A 22148-nucleotide genomic window follows, 5' to 3' on the forward strand; every position below is an offset into this window, starting at 1 on the left:
CATCTCCCCATTGGGGACTCAGAGTGGCTCACATGGGGCCAAGCCCCAATTCTCACAGGAAAACAAACAAACAAAAGGGAGAGCATGTACAAAGATGCGAATTGCATGGATTGAGAAAGCTACAACACTAGCTGCAGTACGATAAACATGCTTTGAGTTTCTCAAAGAACTTTGAATAAGTTTTGGTGTGATATAAAATGTGGCTAGGCAGGCATACTCCAGTCTCAAACAAAATGGGTTTGTGACAGCAAAATGCATTTTAGAAGCCCTGTGTGATAAAATTCTTTGCGTTATTTCTTGTTATTTAGCCATAGGGTGGGAGATACGTGAGAGATGTTTAAGAAGAAAGGAGAATGGGATGAAACTTTGTTCCAAAACCTCTTTGTTCTTATGGGTATTTTGTGGATGAACTGCATTCTTGTTGTTTGCGCTAAATATACAATATTTTACTATTTGGGGAGGCCATGGGTAACAAGGGCTGTTTAGTATTGACCAGGTTGTTCCAACTTCAAAGTACATGTTGAAATGCGGAATTACCGTATATACTCATGTATAAGTTGGCCTCATATATAAGTTGACGTGTGTAAGTCAAAGGCAAGATTTGGAGCCAAAATTATGGATTTTGATCTGACCCATTGATAAGTCAAAGGTCTTTCTACAAGAGAGGAAAGTACCAGCACGCTCTCAGAGACCATCCACTACTGGCCTCCACCATTTTTTCACCTAGGCACTTAACGTGGCTAAAAGTGGTGCCATGACAGAAAAATAGGGGGAGTCAACACTTCTTTTAGGTTTTAGATGAGTGATTCTCAACCTGTGGGTCCCCAGATGTTTTGGCCTTTAACTCCCAGAAATCCTAACAGCTGGTAAACTGGCTGGCATTTCTGGGAGTTGTAGGCCAAAATACATGGGAACCCACAGGTTGAGAACCGCTGTTTTAGATGGGATAAGCTCTTTCCATTAACTTTTAAAAGAAGGCTTAAAAAGAAAAATCATCATATAATCAGCAGTAAAATGACATTTTTAAGAACATGTAATAGCTTGGATGAGGTACATTTTCATGGATAAATGCATGAGGTTATTCTGACTAGCTCTTTCATGGATATGGATATGTTCCCTAACCAGTTAGGGATTAAAAACCAATGGTGGGCTTTTTCAAATGGGCATGGAGTCATGCTGAGTACCTGGTTAGCTGGTGGATAACTGGTATTATGTGCCTAGATTCTTAACTTCACAAATAACTAAGCATTGTATTATGTGGTTGCTGAAGCTTGTGAAATGTTTTCAAAGGCCACCCATAAAGAACTTTACAGTACTCTAACACGGATATAATGGAACGGTATAAATGGCTATCCAGATAAGTACACAGCTGGCAAATTAGTCAAAGCTGATATAAGGCACTATTAGTCACCAATGGCATCTGTACTTCCTAAAGTAATGCTGGGTCCAGGGTAAATTGCAATCCCTTTAGGTAGAAGATCTACTTACGACAATACCTCCATCGTTCCAAGATTAACCTTCAAATTGTTTGTTCTCATCAGTTTGTAAACCGCATACAGACTTCCTTAGCCTCCTAGGAACTTGTAGGTAGGAGTGAAAGGTAAAGCTGAATGTTATGCATGTTGGATATGTTAAGCTTCCTCAATGTCTTCTGAAAATTAATAAACATAAGAAATAATATAAAACCCAGAAGAAGCAGCCCAGAAGATCCTAGGTGTTCCCCAATGGAAAGGACCAGAGCTGCAATGACATATGTGCCCACTCCACCCCACTCTCAGGTTAGATGACCCGGGTACTAAGTTTGATTGTATTACAGATCACAAAGATGTTCATGACAACTAACAGGGTTGTATCCCCCCCTCCCCCGAATCCAGTACACAACCTAAATCGTAACAGGAGGACAGAAAACAGGTTAAAACACATTCAGACAAATAAATGCACGGAACTTCAGCTTTTGAAGTCTTGTTAGTTGAGCATGACGTGAATTGTTGGGTAACTGATATTATTTACAGTACTCTTAGTTGAATATATTCTCCAACATAGTTTACCAGAGCCAGACTTTCAGGGGAGTTTATATGTCCAACATCTTCCAGTATTGCCCATAAAAGCTTTAAGGAGCTGTAGTCCAACAATATCTGGAGGGATCAAGGTGATGGATACGAGTATTCACTGTTTGATAAATTTAATAGTTGGAAGGGGGTATTAAAATCTCCATTTATTTTTAAGACTAGATCCATAGTCTGACTATGGATCTGATTTGAAAGTTATGGTCAGCAATAAGTATACTACACTGACAGTTAAATTGGAAGAATGAAAACATATTTTTATCTGTAACAGGGTTGAAAGTCATTGCTGAAGTCAGATAAGTAAGATAGGATGAAAATTGGAAAATAAATTGAATCTTCTGGAAAACATGTTAACTGACAAGATACAAAAAGATTTAATAGTCCTAGGTAATAAATTAGCTATTCAAGAGCAATTATGAAATACATTAACAGTGCACTTTGAAAATTTCAAATGACAAAATAAACTGAAGGTAGAATGTGTTCCTGAGAGGATCAGAGTAGAAGCGGCTTCTTGTGTAATACAAAATTAGCAAAAAGCTCTTATTGCTATCTTTAGTAATGTGCCAGCCTTTCATAGTATACAGATATTACATAGCTTTATAGTATTAATAATTATGGAAACAGGGTCATACAAATTCATCTGAAATCATCATAGCTGCATTGTACCCCTTGTGTTGGAGATGGAGGACAGAAATTCTGAAAAAATTCAGCTGTTGATGTCAAATAAGCAGACATATAGTTCTGGTCTTATATTTGAAAAGTCTTTTTATCTGTGATTTTTTAAAGGCGTGATGGTTGTTGTATTCCAGTAACTGAACATTCAAAATTTAATGCTCAAAATGTTTTCATGTCATTTGGATTTGATGTAAATATTTTATAGTCTCTTGACATATCACAATTGAAACATATATCTTGATTTATATCCAATTAAATGGAAAATCTGAGCACTTGTGAGTTCTTGGTATAGCTCCATTATTCAGTTCTCACTGTAAGTCATGCCATGATGTGATATTATGCTTTGCAGGGTGGGAATATGCGTAATGAGTGGCATCATGTTTGAGCTAGCCATTAGGAAAGGAAATGTAAGTAGCTGATCCCATAATTGATTTGTCCTGATTTATTAAATTGCTTATAAAATCCATCTTTTAAGCCTGGATTTTACTTCAGAAAAAGTGTTTGCTTTCAAATCAACCAAGTGATATGTTACACTCAGTAAACCTTTGTGAAGATTTGTGAAGATTATGTATAGGACTGTGTTTATGTTAAGATACTGAAATGTAATTTTGCATGGTACAGAGTTGGGTTAAATATTTACTTAATAACAGTAGGTTCATTGGAATGATAATGGAAAACCATAGTGAAATATCTTACAAAAACAGTTTTTGTAAGATTTTGTTATATTAACAACTTATTAATGTTTCATGATGTAGAATGATGCCTTAATTGATACAGATTTATTACAATTCAGCAACTGTATGTAACCCAAGACCAGTCTAATAATGTTAATGTAAATATGCCACAACAACAGCAGCAAGCAATAATCTTGACCAGGAGCAACTACAACCAAATTAGATGGAAATAAGAAGTTGTAAAAATGCACAATTAACACAGTTGCACGATATTGAAAAAGATAGGATTTTGATCTAAATTGGTTTTTGACTATGAATCTTTAGCATTTGACACTAAAACAAGCAAAGTAAAGGCAAGTTACAATTTTGAAATAATCACTTAGAAGAGTAATATGAATTCTTATCTCTATTTTGACATGAAGAAATTTATGGCTCACGTTAACTTTTTTTAGAAAATGCAATTCAAAAATAGAGGAGGTGGTGGAAAGGGGTTAGAGAATAAAACATGAGAATTACAAACTCCTAGAATGATATTTTGGAAGCACACATTATTTGGCAGTAAATAGAAGCTGGATACCCATCGTTTTGTGAAATAGTGATTTTGCAGAATGTTTCTGCACAATGTTTGATTGCATGATACCAGTTTAGACAAGAAAGGCATTGCTGCATATTCTGCCCAAATTTGTTCACAATATATCATATCTGTTATTGTTAGTGTTGATAGCTTAATGATGCCATTGCCAGTTTTAGCTCTCTTCTAGCCCGAAGTGCACATCTTACTGAAGTAGGATTTTAGCCTTCTTTCAACCTGTTCAGAGTCATGCATATGCTTTGTTAGATCTGTTGTTGTTTATTCTTTCTCACTTACGCTCTTCCTGTAATGATAACAGATTATATCTGTTCCTGTCAAAGGTATTTTCATTCATGCATCAAAGCCTCTTTGATGTACTTTATCTAGCACTTTATATTTTAAAGTAGTCACCTTCACTGTTGTGATAATATTTTGATCGGGATATACAGTACATATTCATATGATAGGTTACTTGGAAGTGTTGTATTGGTAGCATCTTTTCTCCAAAGTTCTTCCTAAAGTTGGTTTCTATGTTGGTTATGTTTTACTCTGCTGAAATATTGTAATTAATTATCATTTTCTGTAGGTTCATAAACTTTTCAGAAAATAGCAATAAAGTTTGGTGTAGCTTTACAACACTTGGAAGTAATTGTACAATCTCTTTGTTTCTCACTTATAAATATTTCCAAAAGCAGTTACTGATGAGAAAACTATGTTGTGTGAACAATGGTGAGATAAAAATATATTGGATAAGAGGGTAAGGTATATATGCAGTGAGCCTTAATGCCCAATGACTGTTTTGTGACTTTAAAAGGTGTAGTGTACCAGTTATAATTGTAGAGCAATTTATATATTCAGACTGAACTTCAAAGTAAAGGTGTTTGGCCTGATTTCAAAATAAAACATCCCATTTTGTGTAGAATTCAGTCTTTTCTACATTCAGTATTTCTGTAAAGATACCTAATATATGTGGTAGATCACTATCCGTGCTTGGCTAATGTAGGAGGTTGGAGAGGCAGGGAGAAATAATATCTTCCCTCTGTGCACTCTGGATTGAAACCTTTAATAATTATTTAAGTGATAGGAATTTTTGTGTGGAAGCTTTTTAAGAAGGGGAATTTCAAATTGACAAGGAAATATATTCGACTGCTTGTATGGCCTTACAACTAACTAATAATTAATAGGCATTATCACTATAAGCCACTGCATTCTGATTTAAAATTGGAAAGATAAAGATGCTAATTTTAGGGGAAATGTTTAGGTTTATCTTGGTATATGTATTGTATATTTATTTTTTTTCCACAGAAACCTGCTAATATTTTAGTTATGGGTGAAGGTCCTGAGCGAGGAAGAGTAAAAATTGGTATGTTTATATCTTTGATAAGTCCCAGTGTAGCATTTAAGACAGAATGTTCTTAAGGTTTCATTGCTAGGTTAATAATGTTAACTCTTGCTGGATCACAGATGAAATTTCATCAAAGGAAGAGAAATAGAATCTGTCAAAGGTGGACAAAGATTAAATAGTGTTCAGGGGTTGAGGAAAAGGGTTAACCCAAAATTCCTTCCCTTTCAATAAAAATCTAATTTTGCATAACAACAGAGTAATAAAAAATATCAAACAATAAAATGAACGTTAGTGATAGCATTGTTGTTTGAATAGACCAGATTTTCAGCTAAAGGAAGCACAGAAGAAATGATCACAAACATCAGTCAGAGGAGTTTTAAAAAAACCAAAATGTTTTGAAATGGAAAGAATCCATTAGCACTGGTCAAGTTTCTATTGTGAAATTTTCTTTTAATGCAGAAATTCCATTTATTACAAAAGATTCTTAATTTAAGTCTAATGTAATCATAAATTCCACTATTGGGATATCGTGCCCCAACATGCCATTGAAACAAACCAGTGTCCAAAGGACATATGTGTACACCAGGAGGAATCTAATGTACATCATAGATTTTATAAGTGAAATTACCTAGAAGTTTATATTTAAAGTTTTTTCCCCTCTTCTATTCCTTTCAACTAATGTTCTGAAATGACTTGCTTGATAAATTACATAAAAATTGCATAGTCACAATTTTTAATTGCATGTGACTGAACAGTTTGTTAAAAGCAGAGGTTTGTACTTCTTTCTGGCCCTCCACTGTTTCTTCTTTGAAGCCAATTGCTGTTTGATCATTCAGTTCAAAAGGAATAGAATTCATCCGATATAGAGCACTTAATGACTACTTAAAGGTTTGTAAATATGGTGCCAAACCCAGGTGAAATGAAATCCTCTTCTCAGCAGAATACAGATAGCAAAAGGTTAGACCAGTGGTGCTTCTTGTGGTAGCTTATAATATCCATGATTACTTGGAAATTGACTGCCTCCTCTCTTTGCAAGGATTAGCTTTTGGCAACATTATGGGAAAATATTGCTCCCCAAACTAGTTGGATACGAAATGGTTGGACATAAAAGAGCCAATTCTGAGCCATCCAGTGCCAGTAATTGCAAGATTAATTTCCCGAAGTACAATAAAGTAGGGGTGGATTCTAGCACAGCTTCTTGAATAGTAGAAGGCTGAAACTTAGAACTTACAAATCAGAAAGTTGCATACCAAAATAGAATTGTTGCTGGTTCTACATTTAGTTACTCTGCCTACTGACCCGCCAGCCACAATGAATATCAGCCATCACTGTGATAAACTGAAGGCTTTTAATTTTATTTTGATGATCAGACAAAACAGACTTCCACTTACCGCTTTTTTCCAAACTCAGCTTTGGAACTATCTTAGCCATAGAGACTGTATCAGCAAGTTTTTCCCCGCTCCATCAGCTACATTTTATTATTTTTTCACTTTTAAAATGAAGCATAATAAAGTGTTAAATAGGTTTAGATAAAGAAACTTCCAGTTTGTAGAGCAAATTGAACGGAGTTTATCTCTGGTGAAAATGTGAGGTCTAGAACCTGTCCTTTTAAAAACATTGTAGCATTATATTTTTTAAGCCGGCTCGGTTCTTATATGCCCTACAACTCCAGCTTCACACTTTCAGGTCTACTCGAATTTGTGGAATACAAGGCATTGTTTGCACCTATGTTGTTAAATAGCAATAAAAGTGGAATGCTTTAGTTCTGGCGTAGCCTGTTGTTGTTTAAGAGTACAGGTGCAAACACGCTTGGAGTTTAATATGGTAAATTCTTACAAGTACCGTATATGAAAATTGTCGGGGCAACGGAGAGCATCAGAAATTGGGAATTCTTCCTTTCTTGTCCCGAATGAAATTTCAGGTATAATTGATAAGGGTTGTTAGTGAAGACATCATTGTATCAGTTTCCTGGGTTCACTGAATGAAAAGATACCAACTGTCATATTGCTTGGGTTCTTTAGAACTGTATTTTGTTTTGTCCACATTATTTATCTAGCTTGTAAGAATTGGAAAAAAATTCAGCCGAATATTTGGCTGCTTTGGTTTTCCATTTATATTTTTAAATTTTTATTCCATTTTCCAATGGGTTGGACTCTTTTAATGGCTAATCATCTCTAATTCAGAACACTGGTGAATTCTAATTGAGAGTTCATGTTAACTATGATCTAATACTGTTCTGCTTCCTATATAATGCATTAAAACGAGCTCAACAGGAGCTCTTACCCTGAGAAGCCATTTTACCACTGTGTTACATTAAGCAGCCTCTATCCTAATATTTAAAGTTTCTTTCCCTCCTCTTTTTTCAGCTGACATGGGCTTTGCCCGACTATTTAATTCACCTTTGAAGCCTTTAGCTGATTTGGATCCAGTAGTTGTAACATTCTGGTATCGCGCTCCAGAATTATTGCTTGGAGCAAGACATTATACCAAAGCTATTGGTGAGTAAAAAGTGTTCATTGACTTCTTAAAAATTGGTTTTATTTCATCGTAATTTGCTTGTTTGCTTTATACATATTTAGTCCTGGACTCTTGGAATTTTAATAAATCACTTTGATTTTGGGTATGATAGATCTTCTTTAGTTGCCAGGATTTTATTATTCTTTTTGAAGAATGTTACAAATACTTTTAGTACTTCTACATGCCAAAAATTCTGTTGGATTCACAAAGATTTTACTATTAGAGAAGAGATGCCTCTAAGCATAATTCAGCTTTCACAAATCTAGAGCCAAACCTTTGGTTTTGAGGCTCATAGCTGAAATGACGGATCTGTTTTTCAATGGCACTTGAGGTATGGCTCTGTGGAGGGGCAAAATGAATGCATTGCCCCCCTCCCCCCAAATTCTCTCTACCCCCAAATGTTTGCAGTCCCTTGGTAACTGTACCAGTGTTTTTTTTCTTTGTATGCCTAAACAGTATTTCTAAATGTTCAACTGAAATTGTAAGTTAGTACCATGCTAGAAATTTTGGGGATTGAGGGAACATTTCATTTCAATTGGCAGAATTTATATTTGCGAGGTTGTGCCCTTATTTTGCCACCCATAATTGCAACCCTTGTTGCACTCAAAATTAATTGCTTGTCTTCCTTTTCCTTCATTCTGTTTTTGTTACTTCTTCAATTATTTCTCTAGAAGGAATTATGAAAAAGCCCATATAAGCCTTTTAAAAAAAAACTAACTGTGTAAAGTGCTTTGTCTTTTCTAATGATTACTATAGTTTCAATGAGTGACTATGAGTTATTTATTTACAGCATTTTTACACCGCCTTTCTCACCCAAGGGGACTCAAGGCGGCTTACATAAATTGGCAAAAATTCAATGCCCAAAACAATATACTAAAAACAACAGCTCATACAAATCAAATAACAATACAGAGTAAAAACACATTATACAAAATTTTAAAACATATGTAAGTTTAAATCCATTCATCCAAGATCCTCAGACATAAATCTTAGTTCAGACCATGTGAAAACGTTGTACTTATTCATTAAATGCTTGCGCACATAACCATGTCTTTAGGCTTTTTCTAAAGCCCAGGAGAGTTGGGACTTGCCGAATGTTGCTGGGGAGGGTGTTCCACAGCCAAGGAGTCACCACTGAGAAGACCCTGTCCCTTGTTCCCACCAGCCGTGCCTGCGAGGCAGGTGGGACCGAGAGCAGGGCCTCCCCAGACAATCTCCACTGCAAGGAGAAGATGGCCACTGCAAGGAGAAGATGGGGTGATGGCGACAGGGGACAGGGAAAAGGCAGAACTGCTTAATGCCTTCTTTGCCTCGGTCTTCTCACAAAAAGAAAGCCATCTTCAACCTCAGCAACATGGAATGGACGAAGGATTGGGGGAAATCCAACCCCAAATAGGGAAACAAGTTGTCCAGGAACACCTGGCCGCTCTAAACGAATTCAAGTCCCCAGGGCCAGATCAGCTACATCCAAGAGTATTGAAGGAACTAGCGGAAGTTATTTCAGAACCACTGGCAATTATCTTCGAGAGTTCTTGGAGAACAGGAGAAGTCCCGGAAGATTGGAGGAGGGCGAATGTGGTCCCTATCTTCAAGAAGGGAAAAAAGAACGACCCAAACAATTACCGTCCGGTCAGCCTCACATCGATACCAGGCAAGATTCTGGAAAAGATCATTAAGGAAGTGGTCTGCGAACACTTAGAAACAAGTGCGGTCATTGCTAATAGTCAACACGGATTTACCAAAAACAAGTCATGCCAGACTAATCTGATCTCTTTTTTCGAAAGAGTTACGAGTTGGGTCGATACAGGGAATGCTGTGGATGTAGCGTACCTGGATTTCAGTAAGGCCTTCGACAAAGTCCCCCACGACCTTCTGGCAAACAAACTAGTAAAATGTGGGCTAGACAAAACTACGGTTAGGTGGATCTGTAATTGGCTAAGCGAACGAACCCAAAGGGTGCTCACCAATGCGTCATCTTCATCATGGAAAGAAGTGACAAGTGGAGTGCCGCAGGGCTCCGTCCTGGGCCCGGTTCTGTTCAACATCTTTATTAACGACTTAGACGAAGGCTTAGAAGGCACGATCATCAAGTTTGCAGACGACACAAAACTGGGAGGGATAGCTAACACTCCAGAAGACAGGAGCAGAATTCAAAACGATCTTGACAGACTAGAGAGATGGGCCGAAACTAACAAAATGAAGTTCAACAGGGACAAATGCAAGATACTTCACTTCGGCAGAAAAAATGGAAATCAAAAATACAGAATGGGGGACGCCTGGCTTGACAGCAGTGTGTGCGAAAAAGACCTTGGAGTCCTCGTGGACAACAAGTTAAACATGAGCCAACAATGTGATGCGGCAGCTAAAAAAGCCAACAGGATTCTGGCCTGCATCAATAGGGGTATAGCGTCTAGATCCAGGGAAGTCATGCTCCCCCTCTATTCTGCCTTGGTCAGACCACACCTGGAATACTGTGTCCAATTCTGGGCACCGCAGTTGAAGGGAGATGTTGACAAGCTGGAAAGCGTCCAGAGGAGGGCGACTAAAATGATTAAGGGTCTGGAGAACAAGCCCTATGAGGAGTGGCTTAAAGAGCTGGGCATGTTTAGCCTGCAGAAGAGAAGGCTGAGAGGAGACATGATAGCCATGTACAAATACGTGAAGGGAAGTCATAGGGAGGAGGGAGCAAGCTTGTTTTCTGCTGCCCTGCAGACTAGGACACGGAACAATGGCTTCAAACTACAGGAAAGGAGATTCCACCTGAACATCAGGAAGAACTTCCTCACTGTGAGGGCTGTTCGGCAGTGGAACTCTCTCCCCCAGACTGTGGTGGAGGCTCCTTCTTTGGAAGCTTTTAAGCAGAGGCTGGATGGCCATCTGTCGGGGGTGCTTTGAATGCGATTTCCTGCTTCTTAGAAGGGGGTTGGACTGGATGGCCCATGAGGTCTCTTCCAACTCTACTATTCTATGATTCTATGAATCTAAGTGTTCTTGATGGCTCATAGGAGAAGATACGTTCAGACAGGTAAGATGGGCCAGAACCGTTTAGGGCGTTATAGGTCAAAACCAGCACTTTGAATTGGGCTCGGTAGCATATTGGCAGCCAGTGGAGCTGGCTTAACAAGGGAGTAGTACGCTCCCTGTATGCCCCCCCAGTTTTAATCTGGCTGCCGCCTGTTGTACTAGTTGGAGCTTCCGGACCATCTTCCTAGGATGAGGCTATGGAAGGATTGTGATCTTAGGGGCCATTGCTAACATTTGTGGCTAGACTTGCTGCCTGTCAGCTCTTTGAAGAATATAATAATTTAGGAGCTCTCCACTATTCTGAGGATACTAGAGTAGCTGGAGTAGCACTCTCAAAGAGCCGCTTTGAAGCCTGGCTACTTCCTTTGTAGGGGAATCATTGTTTGGCCAGCTTGAATTGCACTGAATAGTCTTGCAGCTTAAAAGCATGGCTGCTTTCTACATAGGGCATCCTTGCTAGGCCAGGTTGAATGGGATGGGGTATCTTCGTGGCTTCAAAGCCTGGGAGTTTTTTACCTAGGAGAAATCTTGGTTGGCCCAGGTTGAACAGCATTGAATAGCCTTGCTGCTTGCAAGCCTAGCTGCTTTCTACCTTGCAGAATCCTTAGTTGGACAGTTTGAATAGCAATTAATAGTCGGTGTGACAGGTATGAATACTGCAATTAGGCACCTTGATTAGCATTTAATGGCCTTGCAGCTTCAAAGCCTTGCTGCTTCCTGCCTGGGGGAATCCTTTGTTGGGAAGTGTTAGCTGGCCCTGATTGTTTCCTTTCTGGAATTCCCAATTTCCCTGCTTTCAGAGTGTTGCTCTTTATTTACTTTCCTGGTTTTAGAGATTATATTGTTCTGTATTATTATACCACAGGCATTATTTCATATTATATTTATAATCTTATATTATCTGCTTAGAAGTGGATTATATGGCAGTGTGGACTCAAGATAATCCAGTTCAAAGCAGATAATATAAGATATAAATTGGTAATATAGCTGTGTGGAAGGACCTTGAGTCTACACTGCCATATAATCCAGTTCAAATCAAATAATCTGTATTTTATAGGCAGTGTGGATGAGGCCTAAATGCACTCTGCCTCTGCCCTGGGTGCCATTTTGGCTGAGGGAGTTGTTAGGATATGAAGGGGGCAGGGCCTAAAGGCAGCAGGGGGGTGGGGTGCTAAAGGCAGCAGAGCATGCCTTTCTAACTGGCAGTTAGGGGGAGAAAGGCTCTTCCTCATCCTGTGTAATTTGGGCTATTTTTCTAGGGGTTTTTTTTTAATTGAAAGACATATTTTGGATGACTATGTCTTTTGTGGCCAAATTTGGTGTGATTTGGTTCAGTGGTTTTGTTGTTTACTCCATAGTAAAACCGCACATTACATTTTTATATATATAGATGATGGCAGGAAGTTTGAGTGAGTGTTAGTTCCACGCCATTCTTACCTTTCTGTTGCATTTAGTCTGTGCTAAGTTGGGGCACTTAGAAAATAGGGGTCATTCTATTATTCAATTTATCTTAAAATTAAATAAATTAATGAAATTGATTTAAAAATATTTAAGTGGAATGAATAATATTTAATGTGTTGTCGAAGGCACCCTGTATAATATTTGCTGCTATTTTTCAGACCACACTTTCTATTTTTAGAAAGCCTATTTGATATTCATCCCTCCTTTTTTTTAAAGATATTTGGGCTATAGGGTGTATATTTGCAGAACTGCTAACATCGGAACCAATATTCCACTGCCGACAAGAAGATATAAAAACTAGTAATCCATATCATCATGATCAGCTGGACAGAATATTCAATGTAATGGGATTTCCTGCAGGTATAGATTTCATTTCTATCGTTGCTGCTGCCAGGATAAATGTTTCATTTTATCATATCAAATGCCTGGTCAGTAAAGTGTATTAATACTTTGCAAAAGCTAGCTTTCCTAAAAAAACATTTTGCTGCTATAAAATAGAACACTTGGTAAGTTATTTATCATTAACATACAGATTCTTAGTCACAACTTGACTATATAATTGCAAATGCAGAGGTTGGAAACATTACTTTTTGGGAATCCTCTCTAGTCCTCCTGGCTTATTGATTCTAGATTGATTCTAGTGCAGTCCAAAGTAACTTTCTTGGGCTCTATGATGCTAGTCACCACTATTATTTTTTTTTTATATTTTTTAAAAGAGGAGTATAAAATACAAGTAGGCTATGGCATGGGAAGGAAAAAGGGGTTGAGATATGGAGAAGAGTGGAAAGAATAACCTGAGATAGATAGATAGATAGATAGATAGATAGATAGATAGATAGATAGATAGATATATAAAAACACCTTTGCGCCCTGTGTTGGTGCTTGGGGTGGGGCAGAGGTCTGAAAAGATCAAGAGCTATTAATGTAGATCTATAGGTGAAGGGAGAGCACTTCAATGCCAATTTAAAATGTCTGAGATCTTACGTTGCTTTTACTGAAATGTTAATAGGCTTCGAAAAAGTCATAGCAGCCATTGGAAAATATATTTTTTTCATATCTTTCAGTAGTTATGCAGTTGATGTTACCTCAGTCTAAAAAGAATGTTACAAATGGAATTGTCTTCAAATTAAGAAACAATCTGGGAGGCTGAGTTAGCATTATTTCACTATTTACTTTATGCTCCTTTTTAAAAAGACATTTTACAAATAATTGATGTAGTTTATTGTCAGATTGGGGTGCTCTAGTTTTCAGTATACCCTATTTTAGGTTTTAATTAATAGCAAAACCTTTTGGAAGATAGGAAAAGGAGAAGGCCAGAGCTATGTGAAGAGAATTTTACTCCTTTTTCTGTCAGACTTAAACAGGAAACAAAAGTAATAGAATAGAAATAGAAAAGAAATAGAAGACAATAGTTTTAGATGTGCAAGTGTTGATATCCTATTACCTGCGTAACAAGATGAAATTATACTAATATTCACTTTATAGATAAAGATTGGGAAGATATTAAAAAGATGCCTGAGCATTCAACGTTAATGAAAGATTTCCGAAGAAATACGTGAGTTTTGTGAAAATATTCTAAGAAATTTTGATGGAACCTGAAATAATACGTGTTCACCCATTCAGCAACCTAATTTATTTGATTATTAGCTCTTTTCTGTCCTCTTATTCTGTCAAACCCCAGCTCGTAGATCACATCTCTCAAGTTCTTTGTCATTGGTTGAAATGAGGGCTGAATGGTAAAAATGAGGGCAGAATGGACATTTCATTTTGTACTTGGCTTTTGCAGACAAAAGCACTGTGATGGAGTGGAAAGGGGGGGATACATCCGTAGGAAGGTATCTGTGATGACCAGACATAGTGATGTCTGCTAAACCAAATCAAAATGTGTGTATTTTTGTACAGTACAATACAGGCCTATGAGCTTTTGTAAAGCTATTCAAAAGAAACCATTACTCCACTTTGCTTATTGGCTAGATAACATTGAAGTTGGAAGGAACACAATGTATGTATAAAATTACCATGGCTTAGTCGTACAGAATCTGTTGTATTAAAAAATATAGTTCTTCAGCTTTCAGGTGTAAAGTTGAAAGGGTGGGCTTCTGAAGGTTTTTAACAGCCATTATCAAACTTCTACCACTTCTCTGTTACTTTAAATTGCATAAAAGGGATACTGAGCTACTGATTGCCAATAGCTTTTTGCAGCTTTTTATTCCATACTTTTAGGACCAGATCTATGATAATGGGAGGTTATTTCTGTTTGCTGTATATAATGCAGTGTATGGCTCAAGGTTAGTTTCTCAGAATGCTGGCACCATTTTGAATTACAGATATGGTAGATCAGATAGTACATATCAATTTTCTTTAAAGGAGACAGGAAACGTGTTTTTTGGTCAGTTAAATGCAAGGAAAGTTTGTTATGAGTCTGTTCTCTTACAGGTATACCAACTGCAGCCTTATCAAATATATGGAGAAACACAAAGTTAAGCCAGATAGCAAAGCATTCCACTTGGTAAGCTTCTAATTGTATCTAATCATTCCCTTCAAATTCTTACACAGTTTCCAAAAGATTAATTTGAGTTGCTTAAATGCTTTCCATTGCATTTCTGCACAAAATAATTTATTGTAGAGTTGAATTCTTATTAAGTGTTCTATTTCATAGTGTTATGGGTCCAGAAAAAGTAATCTGAAGTGCCCAAATAAAACCTGAAATCTTAATTTATATTAGTTAAGTGGGTGTTAATAGTTTTCTCTTCAAAATGGTGTGATATATTCTGCCTTCTTGCTCTGAAAAGAGACCTGGGTTTAGCCACACTGCTGTTGTTTGTATAGTTCACCTGTTCTTTCTTTTATGTTTCTGTTTATTCTAAAACCATAATGAACAAATCTCATTAAAACAGCATGAAGTGACTATAGAACATATGAGTATCATTTCTTAGAATTGTGACTGGGCTGGGGGGGGAGGGGGTCTCTCCTTTGTTGAGATCATAACTGTTGCCTGCAGGTAATACTGTATATATAGTTCTTCTCAGGAGTCTTAGATGACCGGACTTAGTATTTTCATAAAGATTTAGCACTAGCCCTCTAATGGCAAGGGGTTAGGAGTATTATTATTACTTGTTACCTGCTTTGGGTTGTTGTGGCTGTATGGCCATGTTCAGCAACCCTGTAATTCCAGCCATGAAAGCCTTAAACAACACATTGTTACCTGCTTTCTTCACAGCTTGAGATGGGTTACAATGTAGTTAAAATGCACATATGAAATGCCTCTGCGTCTGTCTGTCTCGGTCTCTGTTTGATGTGTGTATAATGTGATCCGCCCTGAGTCCCCTTCGGGGTGAGAAGGGTGGAATATAAATACTGCAAGTAAATAAATAAATAAATAAATAAATAACATTAAATACATATATTAAAAACCATATTAAAACACCAATGATATATGGCCTTATATGGGAGTATTGATCTTCATACCATTGCTGTCCTTTAATCTCGTTACTGCTGCCTGGCCAAAACAAGTGGCCAAAACAGTTTTTGAGATTTAATTTGTCTGTCATATTGATATTTAAACTATCGGTCTGGTTTATCCTAAATTTGGGAGGCGTAGACTGTTTTATTGTAATATACTAAATAATAATAATAATAATTAATAAGCAAGTTGTTACTTTTTAACCTCCTTTACGGGTGATGTCTTGACTTGTTCATAAAGATAATCCAGTTCTCAGGTTGTAGAGGCACTAATGATCATTAGGAAGCTGGCTTGGCAGGTCAATCCTCCATGTAGCTCAGCATACTAATTTCACAGGCTTTCAGGTGGAGCTGCAAAAGACATAATATATCCTCCACCACTGAGCTTTACTTGTTGTCTCTGCTGATGGTTATAACAAAATGTCATAAGCAAACCTTGTAGTAAATCTTTTTCCTGGTTGTTTTGACAGCACCAAATGTCTTATGTGTTTTAACTTTGCTCAGCTACAGAAATTGCTTACTATGGACCCAATAAAGAGAATTACCTCAGAACAGGCTATGCAGGATCCTTATTTCTTAGAAGATCCACTTCCCACATCTGAGTAAGTGGTTGCTATATTAGCAACATGTATTTGTAAAATGCTTTCTTGCTTGGAGCATCCATAGATGAGTATGGAATGGAACTGTGGCAAGCTGTGATTGAAATTCTCACTCTTGACAAGCAGTGTGAAGTTGCATTACTGTGCCATTTACCATTTAAAAGTAATGCTCCTATTAATCTCTTGTTTTATGAGTATTTGATCTTGTTAGTCATAGCATTAATCCTGTTATTATCTGACAGGTTGATTATGCATGCTACTGATCTTCATGGTGAACTGCTAACTGCCTGCAGGTCCACTTTTCCCTTTTGAAATACCAGATGACATTCTCTAATTAGTTTACATTACTTTGTAAATTCATTTGATAAACTATGGGAAAAAGCTGCCTTTAGACTTCACAAGCAAAATCTAGATTTAAAGGATGTTCTTCCTTTTTCATAATTATTTTCCCCAGAAAATCTGATCTCCCCCCGTCCCCCCCAGATGTCCTTATTCTAATTGTAAATATGAACTTTAAACATTAGTCTGAGAGATACAACCAATCTGTTGTAACAAGAAACTTTCACCAAGAAGGTTGTAAAAGTGTTAGAATGCAGACATGGTAATTCCCGCATCTAATCTACTTTTTAGTTCTTAAATATAAGTAAGTGCAGTGTATAAAGAGCCAACACGGCATAGTGATTTGAAAGTTGGACTAGAACTTCAAGAATCCAGCGTTTGAATCCCCCACCTAGCCACAGAAATCCACTTGGGAAAGATACTTTCTTTGTCCTAGAGGAAGCCAATGGCAAATTCCCCAGATCAGTCAAAGTTAGAGGCTCATAACAACAACAACAACAACTGTATTGTGCTCAGAGCCCTTTCTGAAAAGGAAATAACTGGAACATATGGAGCAAATGGATCACAAAACATGACTATTAGATATGTAGTCTTTTTTGGTGACATAGGCACAGCCCCCCTCCATTTCTAATTTGAAATAGTTTGGGGTTGTTGTGTGTTTTCCGGGCTGCATAGCCATGTTCCAGAAGTAATCTCTCCTGACGTTTCGTCCACATCTATGGCAGGCGTCCTCAGAGGTTGTGTGTATATACCTCACAACCTCTGAGGATGCCTGCCATAGATGTGGCCGAAACGTCCGGAGAGAATACTTCTGGAACATGGCCATGCAGCCCCATAAACACACAACCACCCTGTGATCCTGGCCATGAAAGCCTTCGACAACACAATGCAATAGATTGATTATATACATACGATTTGTGGTTGTGAAATTAGGAAGTTCTCTTGTGTTTTGTCATGACCCCCTTCCTTCAATTTACAAAACAATATTTAAAAAATCCAGGACTGCCCATGTTCTGTGTAACTTTTTTGCACAAGTTGTTTAGGAACAAAATGATGCAGCATTAGTACATGTTTCTTGGGAGAATGTTGGCTTTTAGTTCCATTATTATATTTTCATATGTCATTATGAGAAGTATACTGATGTAACCTTGTATCAGCTTAACCCTAAGGGGTTTCTCATCCCTTTAAATCCTCATTTGAGATTAAACTGACAAATAATTCAAACCAAGCTGCACATCTTACCTTATAGTGGTCTATAGTAGTCAAAGTGCTGGTCCTTGGATTCATACTAGTCCATGGGACCTTGAGAAAAAAAGTTGTGTTGAGTTCTGTAGAAGAAAAATCAGGGAAACACAGGTATTATATAGCAGCAGCTGTGTGATGTTGTTGGGTCCTTTAAAGAGTGTTTTACTTGTGTCATTACTTTAACACCACATGGGAAGTGATAACCTGTAACCTGGTTTCAAATTAGTGTTCAGCCTGTAGTTGGGAGTAAATCCAGTTAAGCCAATGTGATATATCGAGTACTGTCACTACTACCTGTTCCATAATTGGCTTATCTAAACAGTGAAGCCCAAAAGTCTTGCAGTGCTTTTTCTTAGTAGTTTGATTGAAAGGATAATTCATGTGGTATTGATAAACCTTTTAGAAGACTCCTGGAGCAGAACATTTGGCTTAGCCAGGAGATTTGAGTATTTCATTTAATGAACAAGAGGATACTAGTTTGTAGTCAAAGCAAAATGCCCTTTTCCTGATATTAACATATATGGTTTGATAGGAAGCTTTTGTGCTTGCAGTTATCTAACCTTGCAGTAAATTTACTATTTGATTTCTTGAAACATTTCATATTAACTAGGTTTCTAGTTTTTGGTTTTAATTTGCTGTACTGCTTTACATCTAGTAGATCTAAATGTGACATTACAATATATAGGATTTGATTCAGTTTATCTGTTGGGAACTTGAGACTTGAAGACAACTTGCTTTTCCTGTAGATAAATGTTTTGGGGAGGGATAAAAGCAAGCTGCCTTCTGATAACTGAGATAACACACTTTTAGAGGCTTCCATTGGCACAGTTCTCCATTTTTCTCAGTGGGTAGTTATGGAAAATGTAGGAGCACCCATTGGGGGCTGAGGCTTCAAGAATGGCTTGAAAAGCCTCATGCAGGCTGCATATTTCCTAACCTTACAGTATTTTAATAACTTTTCATTATAAATAGTGATGGTATTTTTAAAAATTAAATATTTAGAAATAGTTTTTCTGGACAGACACTGTACAATACTATTACATGGAATTACAGTTATACAACATTGTTTTTAAAACAATAGAAATACAAGATATATATATATATATATATAGAGAGAGAGAGAGAGAGAGAGAGAGAGAGAGAGAAACCTACCACATTCTGTACAATTCAGTCAATGTGAAAGCATTACCCAAAAACCACAGCAGTAAAATGTCAGTATATTGATTAAGGTACCTTACTTCAAAACCATTAAAACATGTGAGCTTTAAAAGCGTTTTTGAAAATGAAAGAAAGGCTCAGCTGCGTAGACCATCTAATTCACATTTTGTTCAACCATAGACTTGAAAAAGGAAATAAAACTAAACACACAAGGAAAACAGCATGACATGTATCTTATATTAAAATGTATCTTATTTCTAAAACTATGCATTCTTGATAATCCTCATCCCCTACTACCACAGGTGATCTTACTGAGAAGTTCTCTTTCTTTAGAAAATATAGATAGGATTTCCAAAAGAAGTGATCTTGTGGAACACTTAATGATGAGATTCATTACTGGAATGTAAATTGTTGGAGGGCCTTTGTGAGCAAAGTTTGAGCCACCATAATAAAGCTTTATATTATCCTGATTCATCATAGGCTGTATTTCCAAATTTGGAAAAATGTATAATATAGGGTAGGAGAAACATACAGTTCTAATTGGCCTTTCTTATAACTCTTCTTTAATACATTAAAATCATTGTGGGGTTTTACAGTGTGTTTGCAGGTTGTCAGATCCCATATCCAAAACGAGAATTTTTAACTGAAGAAGAGCCTGATGACAAAGGAGACAAAGTAGGTATTGAATTGAAAGTTATGTTGATAGTACATTGAGGATATTATTTTGTTAATCAGCTATACAGTTTTATAATTGCCTATTTAGGGCAATTATATTTATGACAAGATTAATTATTCTGTTTGAAGTCATATGATTTATTAAGGCCACACAATCAGATTTCTCATGTGTAGGTCCCAGATTGTTGTCACTACTTTAATTTCTTGCTGAGATGAAACATTATTAACATAAAATAAACTATTAATAATGGGAATGGGATAGAAATTAATATGCAGCGAAGAGATGTAACAGTTATAGATCCTTTCATTCCAAATATCAAATGCTGCAAGAAATCTAACATTTCAAAAGGATGTAAGGTTTTTTTCCTGCTATTTCTACTATCACCCTTCCTTTGATCACATTAATTTGTAAGTAGATAATTCATCATTTAAAGGGTTAAGTGTTGGGGGAGATTCCATGGTGCAGAAGTTTAATATCCAATGGCCTTGATATCATTTCCCCTGTGCAAATCAAAATCAACTGTCCCTTCCAAAGTAGCACACAATGAGACACAAGAAAAGGATGTGTAGAAAAGAAATTTCCCTTTGTTTTTCTCATCCACATCAGAGGGAGAAGGGTAGAAGAAGGATCCTTTTCATAATTGTAACTATATCTTCAATTACAGTAATTTCATATCCATTCCTTCAAATGGATAGTTATCTGCTTACAGCAATGGGATTTATTTACTATTAATACAAAATTTATATAGAATTAATTGTGATCTCAAAATTTAAGGGAACAGTTTAAGAGTATGTGCAGAATTAATCAATATGAGAGGAAAAAACCCAAGGAATGAATATTAGTCAAAGATTTCACATTTCACAGTATTAGTAGATTTATGAAACCCATGTTGGGTTTCCTTGGTACCTATATGGATGCACTCTGAAGTCATGAGACAGATAAAGGGGTACATTTTGCAACATAGAAATTAGTTTATTGGGCAGTATAATGCAAAGGAATGAAATTCTTTGAAAACTCATACATGAAGCTGAGTACTGAAAAATGAAAGACAAAATCAGAATGAAATTATTGGAGAGGATCAGAGAAGTGCAATTTCTGACACATACTCTCAAAGAGCCCCCTTCATTCTGAGATCACAACTTGCACTTCACAATGAAAGAAAAATATTGCATGGCAGAATATTACTTTCCCATTTGAGAGAATAGCTATAATTAAAAAAAATTAATAGTGGACATATTGATTGCCGCCTTATTTTCTAAGCAGCAAAGGGCATGTGATCTAAGTAATATATGGTTTTACAATATCCTAGACATTTTTAAATTGTTGGTATGGATTTTTTGAGGATAACAAGATAGAGTGATCAGCTTTTCAAATGAAATAGGATTCTTTTTACTACCTGCATCAGAAAGAATACTGATGACTCTAATTCCTGATTGTGAACTGATTTTCCTAAAGTTGTAATCACAATGACAGTTGTAATCACAGCCCATATAAATAGGTTGGAATTAATTTCTGGTTGAATATTTGATTGTATGTTATCTTTAGGTTGTTTTAATTTTTGTGGAAATCTGTAATTTAATGTAGAAATAATATGATAGGGTTTTAAATATTGTATATACTCATGTATAAATCTAGAAATTTTTGTCAGAAAATTGGCTCCAAAAACACCTGGGTTGACTTTTCCACGGGTCAGTGTAAATAGTATATCTTAGTTCTTACCTTTAAAAAAAATATATGAACCATTCCCTGCTCTGATTAGAGTGGCAAAAGACAAGAGTTTAGTCCAGGGGTCTAAGGTCTGTGGGCCGGATCCTGTCCCCCGCCCTCAGTTTTAGACTTAGGCTTGCCAAAAGTCTGAAATGACTTGAAAGCACACAACAACAACAATCCTAATTAACTTGACTATCTCATTGGAAGCAGACCCACACTTCCCATTGAAATCCTGATAGATTTATGTTGGTTAACATTGTTGTTATTTTTAAATATTGTATTATTCTTTCATTTTTTTTTTTTGCACTACAAATAAGACATGTGCAGTGTGCATAGGAATTTGTTCATTTTTTTTTCTCAAATGATAATTTGCCCCCTCAATAGTCTGAAGGATTGTGGGCCAACCCTCTTAAAAAATTTGAGGACCCCTGGTTTAGTCCATCCCAGGAGAACTGAAAAGAAGCACTGACCCCCTATACGCTCCTGCCACGGCCCTGCTTCTGGCCTTTTAGAATGGCTAAGTGGTTAGCTGGATCCTTTCAACAGTGCTGGCACTTCTCCCTCTATGTGAAATTATTCTCAGTTTACTCACGAGCTATATCAAAAACCATAATTTTGGCCCTCAA

General features: G+C 36.8%; 1 protein-coding gene across 6 annotated transcripts in view; it reads left to right on the forward strand.

Moving 5' to 3' along the window:
* The window catches only part of cdk8 (cyclin dependent kinase 8), a 63951-nt gene that overhangs the window by 33627 nt on the left and 8176 nt on the right, over positions 1 to 22148 (forward strand). For 3 of the 6 annotated variants that reach the window (XM_062974662.1, XM_062974663.1, XM_062974665.1), the window contains exons 5-11: positions 5292 to 5349; positions 7698 to 7829; positions 12550 to 12693; positions 13819 to 13888; positions 14770 to 14842; positions 16300 to 16397; positions 19733 to 19811. In XM_062974662.1, the coding sequence (XP_062830732.1) occupies positions 5292 to 5349; positions 7698 to 7829; positions 12550 to 12693; positions 13819 to 13888; positions 14770 to 14842; positions 16300 to 16397; positions 19733 to 19811 (654 nt within the window). Of the gene's footprint in view, positions 1 to 3090; positions 3149 to 5291; positions 5350 to 7697; positions 7830 to 12549; positions 12694 to 13818; positions 13889 to 14769; positions 14843 to 16299; positions 16398 to 19732; positions 19812 to 22148 lie in introns of all 6 variants that reach the window. The other 3 variants (XM_016996318.2, XM_062974664.1, XM_062974666.1) reach the window with 3 other exon arrangements.

Source organism: Anolis carolinensis, chromosome 3, assembly GCF_035594765.1.
Source record: "Anolis carolinensis isolate JA03-04 chromosome 3, rAnoCar3.1.pri, whole genome shotgun sequence".
In the NCBI taxonomy this organism is placed as follows: Eukaryota; Metazoa; Chordata; class Lepidosauria; order Squamata; family Dactyloidae; genus Anolis; species Anolis carolinensis.